The sequence below is a fragment of the Chlamydotis macqueenii genome, chromosome 27, assembly GCF_036417535.1.
Source record: "Chlamydotis macqueenii isolate bChlMac1 chromosome 27, bChlMac1.mat, whole genome shotgun sequence".
Lineage (NCBI taxonomy): Eukaryota > Metazoa > Chordata > Aves > Otidiformes > Otididae > Chlamydotis > Chlamydotis macqueenii.
This window is the reverse complement of record NC_141582.1, coordinates 5,990,204-6,007,987: the sequence shown is the minus strand read 5'-3', so window position 1 is coordinate 6,007,987 and position 17,784 is coordinate 5,990,204. Positions and strand designations below refer to the sequence as shown.

The window sequence follows — 17,784 nt, the reverse complement described above, 5'->3', positions numbered from 1 at the left end:
AAAGCTGCACAACAGTCGCCCACGGGAGCTGGGAGGACACTCCTTCTCTGCCATCTGTCCCAGCTGTTCTTCAGTTTGTCTTCACTGACACAAGTGGTTGGCAGTGCACAGAACAGAAACGAGCAACCAACTGAACACTTCACTGAAGCAAAACTCCTCGTTGTACGTGTGGATGCTGCTCTTGGATTAAGGGAAGCAAACCGTGCAACACAGATTGTTAGTCACATCATTCAGGGCGTGGTATGAGGGCACTGCGATGTCGGGAAGCTCATCTTCTGCATTCAGGATGCATTAAGCTCTCCTCAGGAGAGGAGGACAGCTTAACTACTGTAGAACTTCTCTAATGAAAAGGAAAATAAATAATCCCGCACTTCTGTTTCTCAGGTTTAACTGTTTTGGGAAATGCTAATGCCCTCTCATCTCTTTTCAACCTGTGGCTGTTTGTAGTGGCACTGTAGTTATCAGTCTCAAAAAGACTGAAAATGCCCAACTCATATCCCAGCGCAAACCTTGCACTACTGGAGCCTGGATGGCACTTTGAAGAGTGGAGATGCTGGTTGGGGTCTTAGAAACCCTCTCCAGGCAATTTATCTGCGAGTCACCTGCAAAGAGGGCGTGTGTCACATATGCAGTAAACCTTTTGGTGTACAGAGCTCACCTTAAACTGCATGCTGCGGCACAGGGAAGGGCCTCGCTGGAAATCAAAGGTTTTATTCTCCAGTTTTCTTCCTCCGCAGGAGCAGTCAATCCGGTCAGACATGCTCTATTAGCCAGTTGTTGCAGTGCGGATATGTTACACTGCGGTACAGCCAGGCTTCCCTGCGCTGTATCTGTAACTGGTCAGCTCCCAGCAGTGCCCAGTGGAAACTGGGCAGGTCGTGTGTTTTGGCTTTCCTCTGTCATTAATCTTGCAGCTGGTTCAAATCCAGGGGTGGGAATGGCAAGGACGCACAAGGGAGTGCGAGTGGTTTCCAGAGGATACAGAAATGTGAGCCTCTCTGAAAATTTGGTCCAATGCCCTCTCTGTTTCCCCCCTTAAAGACTGTCATCGGATAAACATAGCCTACCCACAAGCCATTCGCAGTTGTGTTGTAATGACTTCAGCACGTGCTCGCGAAGGTTGTTCCTTCCCACAGTGGGACAGGTTAGAGTCAACTGTTTCCGGTTCGGATGGGGAGTGCGGTAAGCACCCCTCACATAGCTGCTCCTTTGTTCCTAATTGCACTGCAGTCTCATTTTGCGTCAGTGCAAAGTCTGCGTAAAACACACTCGTCCGGTCTGGGAGATTTTACTCCTCCTGCGTGCTCGTGGAAATGACTTCATCCACCTGAGACGCAGCTCAGTTGCTTTTTGCAGGCTGCAGTCAGAGGGGTTCACAGCACACAGAGCTGGACTCCAGCAACTGAGGAGCTGACAGAAACACTGATTTTAGCCCAAAGAGCCCTGAATACGTGCTCAGGCAGCTGGAATCCATGTGGGTCCAACTACGTGAGGTCCCAGTTGAGAGCTGGGTCCTTTCCCACAGAAGATACTGCTGAGTTTCTCCCCTCTTCCTTCACCAGTTCGTGCTGTTGGATTACAGCCTCAGGAGACTTTCAGTTAATTTTCACAGTTTATTCTGCATGGCAGGAAATCAGCTCTGAACAGAGGAGTCAATTTTGTTGCAGATTTGTGTCCCAGCTGGAAATTCCTCAAAGTTTGAGAGGCTTGGGTAAAGGATTCAATGTATGTAGGGTTCAAGTTCAGTTCTGACTCTGACTAGGAACAGCTTTTGCTTTGTAACAGCATGAATTCACTAATAAGGGAGCCTACAACTATTAGGAGTATCTCATGGGTGACATATATTCTTAATTCCTTTAGAAATATCTCTCTTATCTGCCATTCAAATTATATACAGTGTAAGGACAGTTCCAATCCAAGACCCCATATCCCAACACTCCCATAACTTCGGGTGCTTCGCATCTGGATAGTATTTAGCAGCCTGAGTCTGCCTGTGGACAAGAATTTACCTAATTATTAATTGCCACCACACCCATTATTGAACTGCACCCAACAAGACAGCGTATGCAGATGGGATAACTGCACCCAGCACTTTCCCCATGCACAACGGTGAGCGCTCATCAGACCCAGAGGGGATCATTTCTGTGAAGCAGGGGTTCTGCTATGACTCTTCCTTGCAGTGATGAATTAGCAAAATTGGCAAAATTTGTCAGCGCTCTTGGCAGAAGCTCTTGTCTTGAAGATGTGAGTGTATGAAGATGAATTTGCATTGTGTTTACGCAGGGAAGCTGTCACAGAGCCGTAACAGGCAGAGGGAGGCGAGGAGGGATAGCCTGTTAGCTCACTGGGGCTGTACTCTCAGCCAAAGCAGGACTGCTAACTTCAATCTATCCTTCGCTGCTTCTTCCAGTCTGGTTTTTAAAATAGCAGAGGCTTCCACCACCTCTCAGGGGGGAATATTGCACAGACTACCAGACCTCACCTGTAGGAACCGTCTCCTGATACTCGGCTTAGATTTTTCCCCCATCCCCGTGCTCCCACTGCACTCGGCTCCTTTGGTTAAAGCAGATGTTACATTTCCGCCCTCTCCGCTGGACTGCTTGAAACACTTCTTTGGAAGGTAGATGAACATGCATGTAACAAGCTACTCAATAATAATTAAAAAAACAACAACAACAAAAAACCACTAGTAAAGGAGGAGGACAAGGAATTAGATCTCCGGAACAGGGAACCAAGGTAGCTTGAATCTGACAAAGAGCCAGGAAATTCACATTTTAGTGATGGTCTCCCTTTCTCCATGCACAGCACAAGTGCCAGCCTTTACCTGGTGTTCTCCCTTTTGCCAGTTTATCTGATGGAGTTTCTCTTCCCTACTTTAGTTACTCTTCGCAGAGTAACATCTATACGGTAAGTAGACAGCTGAGAGTGGCTAGATGGCTTTTTGAAATGCTCCAGGGATTTATTTGCTACCAAATGTGGCTACAGACACTTAACAGATTGCTGCTGTTGTTCTTATTTGCTGCTGTTACTTCTTCGCATGATGCCAACTGGATTATCCCACTTTTAAAATATCATTTCAACAGTTTGAGAGGTCAGTGTAAATAATCCAAAGAGAATAACAAGTCTGAGAACTTCTTAAGAAACCTGCCAGCTCCTCAGTTCATCTGACGCAGGGAGGGGCAGCACAAACCGTAGGTGCAAGTGAAGGATCCTAAAGGACCGTGCCTTTTGTTTAATTTGGTTCAGGACGTGCTCCCTGCTACGGCCAGCCGCACAGCTCTGTGTGCTTTGGTTTGGTTAGCAGCTTTCTTGCTGCCTCTGTTTCTACCCCTGCTTTTATCTGCCCGTCCACCTAGCTCCCGCTCTCTTCTTCCTCCTTCTCAGAGCATTTGTAGTACTTGTTTGACTTCAGAAGGACGGCTATCAGCCTCCAAAAAACAATGCAGAAAGGATCACAAGACAAGGCTAAACTCACTGTTGATCCACAAAAACTCACATGCAGGACCTGCCTTAAGGCTGAGGCTGAAGTAACAACCGGTGCTTTTGAAAAGAAACCTCAGGTGGAGGCTGGTGGAGCATTTCCTAAGCCATTTGTCCCTGGCACATTTTGCAGTCCCTCCTGTCTCTGTTTACAAAGCTGACATGGCACAGCTTCCTTGCTAGAAGGGGCCCAAGGGCAGCTCGGGTTTATAGGGAGCTTACAGAGCTGCCTCTGACACCACCGGTGCCAGGTCTCGGGAGCGCTCTAGGTACCGGGTCGTTCACTGGACCAGTACGGTGCTGACTCAGGCATTAATTCAGGAAGCGAATGCATCCACGTTAAAGCAGTGGCTGAAACTGTGCCCTCCTTCATTTGTCATCTGCTCTGATTGCTGCTTCTTTCTGGACGTCATGTCTAGTAGGACTCAAAGCTTTACTTGCCTCCAGACCTTCTTCTCCAAGCGACTTTGTGCTTCGGTTCCAAAGGAGCTCCCCAACACAGACACAGCCCATCCACTGGAGAGCACAGAAGGGTTTGTATTTCCAAGTGAATGCATTGCCATTTTAATTTCTACAAGCAATAGCATCCTTTCCATGATCCCCTCTCCCTCTCTGCCCAGATGTCTCAGGCAGTCCCTGAAGCTCCATTCGGGCTCCCAAAGATGCAGCTCTTGTCTTTCCTCAGGAAATCTTGGTAGGCTTTTGGAAATTAGGGCTGTGGAGTAAAAAGGGTTTTTTTGTTCCATGGAAAGTTTTCCCTCTGGTTTCCTAAAGGAATAACGGAACAAAAGGTACTTATTTCTTAAGTTGTCAGAGGGGATGGGAGATCAAGAGCTTCAGCCAGCCCTGATGTAGGGGAAAGGTGGGTTGGGACAGACGTGGATGGCTGCCCTTAGGTCTACGAGGTTGGGCTGTCCAAAGGCAGAGGAGTCTGACAGAGGCGTTTCTTGCTTCTTCCTTTGAGAATAAGAGACTTTCCTGGCTCTCACCTTAGGAAGTCTTTTCCCCAGTATCCTATGGAAAGAAGATCTGTGCAGTCATTCTCTGTGTGTCTGTCTCCACCCATGCAGCCCTCAGCTCCCAGATCAGTTTGAACCATTGGCTGAACACGCTAGCTGAGGAACACCGGTCTCGGAGGATTCCAGCCCTAATGGTTCTTGCAAAGGGGAGAGAAAGACTCTCTCCGTGAAGGGGAGAGTACACTTTGAGTGCATTGAGTCTTTAATTTAGCAGAGAAGCAGTGTCACAAAGGACCATTTGACCAAGGGTCAAACGAAGTTTGAATATGAAGGAGAGTTTGATACATTATTCTTCAGCTTGTAATATGTCTGTGGTCTCCTACTGGGCCAACCAGCTTGCTGCACCCGTGTAAACCCTACTGTAGGTCTCCGAGCAGCTGACTCCATTTTCAAAGTGAAAGCCTGGCCTATTAGAGCAGGGATACAGCAGGGAACCCTTCAGCAGCAGCTGTATGTTTCAGAGGAGATGACTCGGTGGGTGTTTCTACATTGCAGAGCCCTGTGCCGCTCCGGGCCTGGTTCAGCTCACTTGGAAAGTAACGGCAGCCTTGGCGTTTTGTGCCACTGCTGAATTTCAGTCCTTGTCTGCCTTGCAGGGAAGGCAGGGAGGGTCTAACCCCACATCTCAACCAAATTTTCTGTCAACAAGAGATTTCAACACATGGAATTTTGAGGAAAAACTCGTCTGGGTCTGTGCATGTGCATCTGCGTACGGGCTGTTGGGTATGAGACCGCACGGTGAGGTGGGCAGCTTGTCACACCCAGTGCAATGTTGGCGTCTGTAGGGCAGCTGGCACTGAGCTTATAGGAATGAAGGACTTTGACAGATGTGTGTTACTGCCTGGAAAAGATGGAAATATTAACTGACATACGGGGTGGGACTGGGGAGCTTGCGTGAGACCCCGTAACCTGATGCTCCCTTGCTAGCACGGAGCTGACATGGAAGATGAAGTGGGTTGTTACATGGCACCTCGCTGTGACTCAGCTGGCCTGGCTGCCTGGAAAGAGTGTTTCAGTCAGTTCTCCCCAGCAGATTATTTTGACACATAAATCAAACTTATTTCTACTACGTCACAGTGGTCACCTAGAAGCAAGCCAGTCGGCCATCCAGAGGAGGAGGAGGCAGAGTAGTCAAGAAATGCATTGCGTAAATTCACCTGATCACTTTCTGCATTGATTTAGCATTTTGCTAGCAACACTGTCAGCAGCTGAGTAGGAATGGACTCTCTCTCAGCCCAGGAGGTGCCTAAGTCACCTACCACCTTTGGCGTTTTCAGAAGAATACGTAAAGACTGGACACACAGACACTACTGACTGTCAGACGCAGCTGCTTAGCGCTCATCTGAAAGCCTCTTCCTTTGCACTTGCAGCAAGTTTGGAGCGAGCTTCTGTGAGGGAAAAGATTTCTCTAGCATCTTGTTACAAGCAAAGCAAATGGTTAAGTAAAAAACGTGTGGGTCTGAGCTGCCCTGTCCCTGCACTGCCCTTTGCATGGCACACTTCTTGCACAGAAGATAACACTGTGTTTCTTTTGATTGCAGGGGAAACTGGATGCTCTCTGGGTCTTGCTGAGGAAAGGTTACGACCGTGTATCCGTGATGCGTCCACAGCCAGGAGACAAGGTACTGTGCCTCAAAACACTTTTTTACACCTAGGGAAAAATAAAATACCTCTGAAGTTTATGGTTGCCTTTACCTGTGGGGCTGAAGGCAGGTACTCACGACAGCTCAGAAACAAAGATTCAGTCACGTCTGCCAGCTTTGTTTGCAACTGCAGTTCGTGCAGTTTGACTGATAAGGTTTCAAGTGTGAAAACTGTACGGGTGCAGTGGCAGAAATACCCATCCAAGAGCCCAGTGCAGTGTTGCTCTTGGATAATAAAGCTGCTTTCAGTTAATTACATAATTCATTCTAATAGTAATGAATATTTCTATGTATTTTCATTCATCAAAGTCTTACCTTCTGGAATAAAACTCTGAACATACATAAATATATATATATCTTGCTACATACAGTTAAACTTCATGGGTACTTCTACAAAGCAGAGTTTGCAGAATGAGGTTTGGACTGTTGTGCAAGAGGGAGGAATTATTCCCATATAGTCCTGGTAAAAACTGGATTCATGCAGATTTCTGTAGATTAATGTGTGCTTACGGGTGGAAACAGAAGCCACTGAAGAGAATGGGTTGGTGTTACTTCACAGCAATGATACGGTCCACGAGAGCAGGGTACTGCAGCGACACCTCTCATCCCCATGGTACCAGTCTCCTGCTTTTCAGTGGAATTAAACGTCTGGGTGCTTCCTGAATAACGTCAGGACAGTTATCCCGAGCAACCCTAGGGGCACCTAGCTGAGCGCTGAAGTGGCCAGCACACCCGTGCGTTGTGTTCGGCTGTAAGCGCCCCGCAGACACGCAGGGACACGCAGCTGGCACGGGATGCGAGAACTGCCCCTGAGCTTTGCAAATTTAGCCTGTGTTCAAGGTACACAGCGTGGGTGAGTTGAAATCCCGCTGCTGTACGTGAGACATCCTTGCCAGAGCTGTTCCCAGTCCAAGGATGGAGATTCAGCATCTTTCTGAGCCCCTGTCCGTATTCAACTCCTGGTGAAACATGTCAGTTATTAATTATTGGTGTGTGCGGTTTAGACACCTCTGATAAATCAACAACAGAGACTGGAGTTGCCTCAGGAATATATTTGGCCCAAAGCATAAGTAACTGTGTAGTATTGTGTAGGCTTCAAGAAACTCAACTGCACATGAAACAACACTGTAATTTTTTGGTCGTGAGTCGTAGTTCTGGAACATTTGGCTCCCTGTAAGGTTTTCCTTTGAATGCAGAACCAATAAACTTTTGTGAAGGTTTAATATTTTATTCCTGCAGCAATTTGCTAAAATATTTTCACTGAGTGTGTTGCTGATTTCTGGGAGAAAAGGTCATAACATACAGGTTGCTAATGCCTGGCAATTTTCCCACAGAACTTGGGGTTTGAAGAATGCCTATCCTATGAATAAGAATTTTGACTTGACAAGATTATTTGCATGAAAGGTGTTAGGGAAAATCCAGAGCCGTTTAACTGGAGCTGACACAGTTAACAGCAATTTGTATTACGCAGCTGGCGGCAGGCTCAATCCCCTTTCGGTGATGTATCCTAGACGTGCCGTTCGGTGTCCTGTCAGCGCAGGATCAGCCCACAGGTGTTACATGAACCAGCCTCGAAGTAAATTAAGCTCGTTATGATTCTGCTGTGCTGTGAAGTGTCTCTGACTTGGGTGCAAGTACAATTCAGTGTGAAAGGGAAACTGGCTGACAATGCACGCAGGCTTATAGCTGCTGAAATGCCTGTTTCTCTGCAGCTGACCCCTGGAAGACATGCAGATGTTTGGGCGCTTTTCTGTGTAGATACGAAGCAGTTCTCGGGCTTTCTGTGAGGGCAGACTGCTTTTAGAATATTTGGTTTTCTTCACGTAAACCAAACTGTGAGCCTCGGTGTTTGTCACCTGTGAATCACCGCGTGTGACCCTCTTGATGTTGTTAGTCGCTTTCAGACTGAAGTGAGCAGCGTGAGTTTATTCCTTTGTAGCAGCAATGTAACCACCAGGTGATGTCACTGCCAACAGCGCAGGCAAAACCAAGGCGAGAACTCACTGTAGAACACTGAAATGACATTCATTAGTTTACACAGCTGAAATGGCAGAATTACTCAGGGTTTTCCCCTCCTCTATCCAGCAAAAATGTGAGGGTCGTTTCCCTACTTCAGATTCGACGTAGGGAGAAGAATCTAGCTTTCAAGCACTGGGTTCAGCTTTGAGATTTCTGAGTCCTCTCCCATCTTGCTGTAGAGGCTCCCTGCGATTTCAATGCTGTTTGTCGTCTGTCATACCTCACTTTCTCCTTTGTAGATGTAGAAGGTAATTTTACCAGAGCTGGGTGTCAGGAAGGTTGGCTTTACAACATTTAGAGGCTTCTGCGCAAGGGACTGGGAAGGAGTGAGGCGATAGTGCTGTTCATGGAACTACCACAACCTACAACTGTGCCTTGGGAGACAAATTAGTCAAAAAGAAAAGCAAAAGCTTGCCAAAATAGTTGCAAAATTTGCACCTCACAAAATAAGGAGACTCTTAAGCCCTGTTTGATCCCTGCCAATCTCCCTCTCTTCGGATACAAAGGCTGCACGGCTCAGGCTACCTTAAGGCTAGTGGCTTCTCCCAGGTCAGCACACATCAGACGTTGTCTTTTCAAACACATTGCTGTGGTGGTGTGATTGGAAACCCAGCGGGAAGGTCCATGCTGAACTGATGGGGACGGCAGCGTGGAAACATCTGCCAGCGCTGGCTGCAGCCATCAGTGCTGTCGACGCAGATGGTCCTGAGTCAGTGCGAACAGTGTGCTTTCCCTTGCAAGAAAAGTATCAAGGAAAAGGAGCAATTCCGCAGAAAATCTTTTTCAAAATTAAGCCTGTAACTGTAGGACAGTGTTGCAAAGGAAAAGAACCGAATGTGTTGGACCGAAGGGACGGGAAGTCTCTACCCATGCGTACAACTGTGTAGCCAGAATACCCTGCCCAGGAAGCCAGGGCTGACTCTGAGCTTGGAACCAATCCCTGCCGTTAGCCTGGAGACTTTTCACCGCTGTCACAGTGAGGGGGCCTTGGGATTACGAGTAAACACAGCCCTTCCTCTCAAGCGGATGTTTGATAATGTGAGTTTAATAATCTGTTCATAATTTTCTTTCATCCAACCTGGGACATAGTTCTTGGTGTCTCTCAGGTTTGTAACAAGGTGCACAGAACAGCATTGCAACCCTTCGCTGTCCGAAGACAGGACCACTTTTGTCACGGCCTGTACACTGCGTCACACTTATCCACCTGGTCAGGTGCCGGGAGCACCGCCAAGCGCGGGGTATGTCTGGCTGGCAGCTAGTGTGAGTGACAGACTGCTCTGAGATACGGCACATCATCTGCTTGTCATGACATGCAGACTGAGACCAGCTGGCTGTATCCAGCAGGTTTCCATGTTCCTAGTGCAGGAGATGCTGAGGGGCAGCGCTGTGGAGGACATCCACACCCAGGTAGCCCTGCACATTCACACACGGACAGCCAGATGCTCTGCCAGCCGTGTGTTCTGGGTTTGCCGGTGCTAAGGATTAGCTAGCGGGGTCGAGCTGTAAGAGTCGTTTTGGCAGCGGTGAGCTCAGCTATAAATCCCTGTGGCCTCGCGATGTGATTCCAGATAGCTCCTTCGGACCAGGCAGCGTGGACCAGGGGCACAGCAAGTACAGACTTGGTCCTTACCCGGCTGCAAAATCTTCAGCGGCAAGTCTGCGGACTTCCACAGCTGTCCACTGGCCAATTTGAGTTTGATCCTGTTGTAGGAAGCGCAGGTGAGGGAGTGCTACCCGGCTTGTCGGCAAAGGGCGCCCACCAGAGCGGGTACTGACAGCTCCAAGCCAGGCGCGTGGCTTTACAGTGGAGGCACAGATGGCTTGAAAATTCTGCCCTGATGCACCCCTGTAAACCCAGCCTTGCCGGGTGCAGAAGACGGGAAGCTTCAGGCAGTCAGATGCAGGACTTGGAGGTGTTGCTGCACAGGGCAGGTTCAGCTTTCCAGCTTTTTCCTGACTGTCTGACTTCATCCCGATGCCATCCTTTCGCAGGGCGCTGTGGTGTGTGCTGTCTGCCGTGCCTCAGGGGACCGGGCCACCCCTCACTGCTGTCCCAGGCCCTCTGCAGGAACGCTAGGCAGGAGAGGCTGGCCTGGGCACTCTGGTTCCTCTACCTGGCAGAAGAGTTTCAGACTCACTAGCTCCGTTTCAGTTGTGCCATGCAGCCGCTCGGCGTAGACTTCACGACACAAATACTCCCCAGTTGCTTAGCAGCAAGCTAGCCGCCCACACTGCCAGCCGTAGCGGTCTTTACGGCATGGACGTGCCCTGGGAACGAGAGAACTGGTGATTAGCAAAGCATCCTACAGTAACCGGCAGCCTCAAACAGCCGCCAGATGAACAACCTACCGCTGGTGCGTTCTCAGGCGAGGTAAATATTCAAACCCGTGCAGGCAAAATGTGTGGCTGGTAAAGAGGAGCCCAAATCTGCAGACAGGAGCCCTTGACCATATGATATTCCTAAAAGCTACGGAGAGAGGTTGTTTGGAAAGCCATTTGTGCTTCCTTCCTTCTCTTTCCTGAAGAAAAGAAGGAAGCGGATTTCAGACTCTTGGTGTTGTCGAACGGGCACCGTAATTCACCCGCTGGTTGATGTGAAAAAGTGAAGCCAAATGAAAAATAACTGACAGGCATCTCTGCTTTGGAGCCTGAAAAGGAATTGGACCTGATCCCAGGGTTACATCACTTTCGTATATAAGCAATCCCTTGCTATAATCAGCTGCTTTATCCCCTGCCAGCACATTCGCTGAGCTGTTAGAAAGACTGCTTGCGTAGAACAAAGCGTGGATTTGGCCTCACACACCCTGTTGAGTAATTGTTGCTGTTTATCTGCATGGCCCACGCAGCTTCCGAGGCACCGTACCCGTTGGCAAGGAGGACGTCCCCTGCCCTGAAGGTCATGCTGGTCTGTAACAAGACTGCATCAGGGGTAGTGACTGAAAAATCTGCAATTTATGCACACTGCAGTGGGTGATGTGGGGACTGCAGCTCAGATCCCAGTCCTGCTCCTCCGTGTGACCTCAGACAATCTCTTCTCCTTGTCTCCTGGCTGTTTATGCCCTGAACACTCTAACCGAGGCCGCGATGCCTCGTACCAGGAGTGTTCCTTCACTGCGAAAGGTACAGTTGTAGAAATAACTGAGTAATAAGTGCTGGACACAGGGTTAGATGTTTCTGGATGACGGAGAGCTGAGACCTCTTCAAGGAGGCCCGTGGCGTGGCAGCAGCCTGGGCCACTCTTCCCACTGCGGCTCCGTGGAAGCTCTGGCTTTCGGTATCGGCACAGGTCCTGACCGGCGCATTGTTCTGTCGGCGCAGCCGGCCACGTGCCTGTCTGCAGTTGTAAGAACAAACCGTGAAGCAAACTGTGTTTTGCAGAAGGCTTTTAAAAGTGCATCTTTTATCCCAAAGCAAAAGGAAGAGCAAGGGATGTTCAGGACTTGTTTTGAAGTGCGCCCGGAGAGGCCGAGATGCACACAAAGGTTGTGAAATTCTCTCTTTGGAGTCAAACCTGGAAATGGTCTGAGGTTACCAGCAGCCACAGATGTTTCCAATAAGGCAAGGAAGTCAGAGTCACATGGGATTCCTGTGGGCTTCTCACATTTTCAAGAGACTGTGTTTGCATTCTTGTCAGCATTAATGAGGTTATTTTTACATTCGAAACATCATCAGATGGGGGTGATTTAAAAAGATATATAATTTTTAGAAAGCTTTGTTGTTTTTATAACGGAGTAAGGGAATGCTTGTTTGTGCAAACTGCTCACGAAGCACAGGATCCAAATAATGAGTGTCTCTTTGAAGTGTCGCTTGCATTCCTTGATAAACATTGTCCTGTCCGGAATTTATGAGGAGATCACGACACTGTGATTCAGGGTTAGACTTGGCCAGGAACATCTCAGTCTAGGAGCAAATTATCTTTTAAATTTTTAGTGCGTTGCGTTAATTGCATTTTCAGTTTGTGTTTGTATAGCTAAATACAGATACAGACGGGTATAAATATAGAGGAAAAAAATCTAGCAAAACCATTGGGTGTAAAGATGCATCCTACCTAAGTTAAGGAAGATGCCGGGAGAGGAGCTTTTCCCAGAACTAGTGTAGTTTTGCACGTTTGCTGGTGCAATCACGTACGCTCGTACCTTGTCAGATCTCAGCTACCGTTCTGGTACAAATGGTGGTTATGACGAGAGGATGAGGCTATGAAATACCTGAAAATGTCTCCATTAAGTAATCACAATTGTTCTTTTTATTATGAAAGGAAGAATGTGTGTGTGTGCATGTGCTGACATAAAAAACGGATCTTAATATAAACTGAACAGTCAGAGGACGAAATGAGACCAATTTGCAGCCAAACTGCATGAATCTTCACTGCAGAGAAGTGCTGTTTTTCAACAAAAGCTTGCAAAACTCCCCTTGCCCTGTGATCACGCTAATGTTTTTATGTTACGGTGAAATGCCAAAACCTCAAGTTAACTCGATTTCAGGCCTCACTGTGGACGTTTTGTGCAGCCTGAGGAGTTCAGATGACCGCTCTGGATTACATCAGTCATTCATCCCAAATGACTGGTTTTGTGAAGGGCTCAGTTCTGCAAAGCAAGGACTTCTGCTGCATGCGAAGCCCCACTGCATTTCTGGAGAATCACTGGAGTGCGTGCTCCAGTGCTGCTGACTGGGAGCCCGCCTCTGCACAGCTGCACGACTCCAGCCAGCAATGCTCTGAAAGTCTTAAGCCTGGAGATGGATAGCTCTCTTAATTTGCATCCTGCTATTATAATTCTAGATCTAAGACGTCCAGCTGAGCTGGAGGTTGGTGCACTATTCTCATGTGGCAGCAGGGAGATCTGAGGTTTGGGCGCTGGACTGGGAGCTGGAGCCCAGAGTCGCTCCAGTCTCTGCCACTGACGCACAGAGTGACCTTGACCCAGCCACTTAATTACCTTCCGTTCCTCAGAGGCTCCTCCTGACCTAAATGAGGCTAATCCAATGCTTTTTCTCTCCCAGAGCATTTGTGAAAATGGCTGGAACTCTGTAATAAACGTAAAGGATCAGCAGCAGGCGTGGCTGTGGGCAGGGATAGCTGGATTTGCAGGTCCGTGTTTAAGTTTGCACGGTGGCCTGTGGGTTCCTGTGGTTACAGCGTGATGCTAATGGCACAGAGATTCAGGTCTGTACATTTTAGAGAGGTATGATGCTCAGTTTAAAGCAGCAGCTCAGTGGGAACCAGGAGCTAGCTTGGCCAGCTCTGTCTGCACGCCATCTTTGGCACCCGTGTCAAGAGTTCCCCTGTTTCCGCAGACCACGGCTCCCAGTTCATGGCACGGCCCTCCTGAGCCTTCCTAGTGTGATGGTTTAGCCCAAATCACCACACAGTTTCTTGCTCACTCTCCCCCTCCCCAGGGGGATGGGGGAGAGAATTGGGAAGGAAGGAGAACTCGTGGGTTGAGATGAAGACAATTTACTAAAATAAAAGGGAAGACTACAATAATAACAGAATATAAGGATATTAAAAATATACAAAGTGAACAATATGTGTTTTCTCACCACCCGATGTCCCAATGACCGATACAGCCCGTCCCGAGCAGCGATCACGGAAACAAAACCGAGCAGCAAGAAAAGGAGCAAAAGGGAGCCAGCAAGGTAGGGGGAACAATGCCAGCAAAAACAAGCAGGAAGGATGGATGCCAGGAAGGCAGATACCCACCCTCGCCTGCCCCCACTTATATACTGAGCATGACGTTTATGGCATGGAATACTCTCTTTGGCCAGTTTGGATTAATTATGCTGTCTGTCTTTCTCCCAGCTTCCTGCATCTGCAAATTAGCGAGACTTGGAAAGCAGGACGGTGTCCTTGGTCTCATTCACAACAACTGGTATCATCAGGGTGTTTATGAGCATTCTTCACACACAAAATCCAAAACATACCAGCTACTGAGAGGAAAAATTAACTCCATCCCTGCCAAAACCAGGACACCTAGCTGAGTGGGAATCATTACGGTGTCTTAAAAATGCAGAGGAGGATAAAAGCAGCCTGAATCGTTACCAAGTTACAGTAAAATTTCCTCCTCCTCTCTCTGTTCTTGTGCTTTGAAAAACCTGGAAAACCTTTAATCTGCTGAACATAACTGGCTGTTTCACAGAGGTGATCGGCACTGGCTGCTGTGCCGTTTGAGGAGGGTGAGGGTCTTTTTATTTCTGGCAAATTCAAACTCCCAGAAAAAAAAGTCTCCTTTCCATGATTCTCCCTGTCTTGTAGAGCAAGCTGTGTACTTGTGAAAACCTGTCTGGGAAATCACTAGTCACCTCACTCCCCACACAGTGCTGAAGTGGAAGGAAATTAAATCTAAACTAAAGAGAGCGAGGGTGCAATCGCAAGGCCCCTTCGTTCTAGGGTATTCATGTGCTGCAGGCCTCAGCTTAAACAAAGCCATTGTGCCTGGGGCCGTGCAGGTGTAAAATAAAACCAGGATCTCAGCCTTGTTTGAGGCAAGGGGCAAGAGTGAGTCTAGACAGATACTGAGAAACACTGAGACGCTGTGGCGTACTCATTTATCTGAGCCGTGGATCTACACCACCAGCTGGAGTAATCCATTAATGTAACTCGAATCTTCCTTTCACCGCAAGGAACGACTTTTCTTCCTAGTTCCTTCTCCCTCAGCACATCTCCCATGCAGCTTCCAATGACGGAGCAGAGCAGAGTTCAGCCAAAATGGAATTACGTGTGCGTGCACGCGTGTTAGAGCCCGGAGCAGGCACTGCCTCTGGAGACCGGCCCACGGGCCGGGGAGAGTGCAGAATTCTGTGGGGTCACAGCAGTGCTCTTCTGCACCCGTGGGACAGGGAGTCAGCCCATCAGGTGTGTCCGGCTGTGCCAGACCTGCAGGATATGTCTCTGCTTGCCAGAGGACAGTTGTCTAGGTGGGAGCGCTTAGATGGTAATGTGGATTTCTTCGTTTAACTCAGTACTACCTCCCCTCTTCACACAGAGGCAGGTGCTTGGGTTTCCACTCTGGTTCCCCGTTCCCTCTCCATGGCCTGAAGCACACAACTGCATTTTGCTCCTCTGAGGGACTGTGGGAAACAGGGTTTGTCTGGATTTCAGTACAGCACTGAAACTGTCACAAGTGCTGAGCTCTGCTGTAACGTGTGATTTGAACTGAGGCAAGAAATCACGCTACTTGAGATTTCCAGAGCAGGAGGGACTGGGCAGGCTGTCTGCTCGGAGGATATTCCTGCGTGGTGCTCAGGGAAAGGGCAGCCTTGGGTAAAATGAGCTGAGAAACAAGAGGGGTTCCTCGTTTGTTTTAAAGAGGAGAGGGCAAAACAAGGCAATGGAACACCATAGCTCAGACTTTGCTCTGTGCGGAGTGAGCAGTTCTGCAGCTGCGGGGTGACGGAAATAACCGTTGGAGTAAAACTCTTGCTGGAGCAGTGCAGGGATGATGATGCCGTGCTATGGGGGGAGAATTGTAGAACCCAGGGGGACAGATGCAGAAAAGTGTCTAGGTATGTAAATTCTCATCAAAAACATTGCAAGTTAGTTCAGTAGGTGTTTAGGTTCCTAGAAATCAGTAAAAACATAGGAAGTAAAACTCCTGTAACTGAAATAATAGGATCTTGGTGCAGAGAGAATCGCCTTGCGACAGATGTCTGTCTGTCTGCGTCTCTCCCATGCACGTTTCTTGCTGAGTCAGCGGTGGTGTTGCATTTGTCTTGCGTTTCCCTCCTGCAGCTTCCAGCGGTGGCCTGGACGTACTCTCCTTATCCTTATGGGAAAGCAAGGCCGTTGCTTCCTGTGGGATCGCAATAAATTCCTACAAATAAGCAGCAGCCCCAGCTGAAGAATTTGGACCGTGTCTGGGTCCATCTGCACTGCGCACTTGTGAGGGGAACCCTAGGTCCTACGTCAGCGCTCAGAGGGCCTCAGGGACTTGCTAGGCACACAAAGCCACCCAGAACCAAAAGCTCCGGCAGCAGATGCTTTACCTGCAGTCCAACATGTGGAAAGGGGTGGCTTAAACTACAGCTTAACGCGGTCCTTGGCTTTCCCTTGGTCAGGCCTCCAGCCTGGACGTGGAAGTGTGTGGTGCCTGCAGGACCCCGGGCAAACATCCTGCGGGAGATGCAGAAAGAGCAAACGGCGCCAGATTGAAGAGTTAGGATGGGAGTTGTGAAGACAAAGGCACAGGGGATCTGGGAGCGGGTCAGGGGTAGGGTGGCTCACGCCATATCGGCGTGTCACACAGGTTGCAGTGTAACGCTGCTCATGTTAGCGCCGCACCTCTCTGCTCAGCTGTCCCTGGCATTGCACGTGTGTAAGTCCTGATAAGTAACTGCAGGGCCCTGCGTCCTGCTCCAGTTTTGTTCGTACACAGAGAAATTCCAAACGCAGACGTGGTATTTCGGAAGAGCCATCAACAGACACGGTGGTGCGTGGCAGGGCAGCACCCACCCTGGGCGGGCGGCTGGCGTAACTCCAGTTTATGTGACACTGCTCTGCTGCCAAGGCTTCACCTCCCTCGTACCCCTGCTGTAACTGGTGTTACGTCTGCTGTAACTGGTGTCCCACCGCAGCCTGCGGGTGCTGTGCTGTGCGTGCCACCCCTTGGCCAAGGCAAGTGGATACGCAAAGCCCAGGCTCTTCCGGAGGAGTGCAGGACTCGACCAGCAATGCAGAACCCCTTCCTCTGTGTCCCTGAAAGCGGTGGGCACCTGTACTTGGTAAATCATGGCCGATGTCCCACCACACCACCAGTGACTTACAGACCACGGGGAGTAGAAAAGGGATTTATTTCAGTGCTAGCACCAATGATTTCTCATCAGCCGTTACGCACTTGCACTAAACGCAGCCAGTAGCAGGTTCAGGAGGAACTGTGAAGCCCGTTAAGCGTTGCTGGCACACAGGAGTGCTGGTTTCAACTTAAGCTGCATTATTAGAGCTGTATCAAAAAATACAGCGGGAATGCAGCAGTTAGCCTGGGCCTTTGGCTGGAGTGCACAAATCCAATGAAAACATCTCCAAAGCTGTAATTATTTGTTCATAATTGGATCCTGAGGAGCGAATTCTGCCACACAAACCTCCAGTGAGTTCCCTGAAAGTCATGAAATCGTTATGGAGTAACCAAGATGAACGGTAATAGGGCGAAGGCGAGGTATTGCTAATTAGCTCTGAATATCACAAAGCAAAACCCAGCATCCCGGAAAGTCCCCTGGGTCCTCTCTTCTTTTGGATTAGGAGTCTATTTTAGAGATGAGGAAATTCAGATTTAAGGTAGTTGTCTGATTTCACCCTGTGGTGTTTCACTGTGTCATGAATAGAACCCTCCTGAACCAAAGAACAGAACCCAGGAGCTGTGATTTCCAGTTCCCCTGCTTTACACAATGGGGCATGTTCCCTTTTCCGACTCGAGGATAAAACCAGCTGGACCCCCAGGTCACCCCCACACCTTGCGCGTTGCTGTGTTCCTCCTTGCTCGATGATTCTCCTTGCTGCAGGCTCAAAAGCGCGCAGGCGCTAATAAGGAGCTGTTTTTTAACACCTTGGTAAGTCTAAGCTCGCAGGTTTCTGTTGGTAGGCTGCAGAGTTCGAGAACAAAACTTTAACCTCCCCACGCAAGCTATTGCCGTGT

At 48.9% G+C, this 17,784-nt stretch overlaps 1 protein-coding gene across 1 annotated transcript in view; it reads left to right on the top strand.

Annotated features, from left to right (window-relative positions):
• ANTXR1 (ANTXR cell adhesion molecule 1) overlaps positions 1 to 17,784 on the top strand; it is a 109,413-nt gene that overhangs the window by 78,567 nt on the left and 13,062 nt on the right. Inside the window, exon 17 of the mRNA XM_086767899.1 lies at positions 6,041 to 6,121. Coding sequence (XP_086624025.1) covers positions 6,041 to 6,121 — 81 coding nt within the window. The remainder of the gene's footprint in view (positions 1 to 6,040; positions 6,122 to 17,784) is intronic.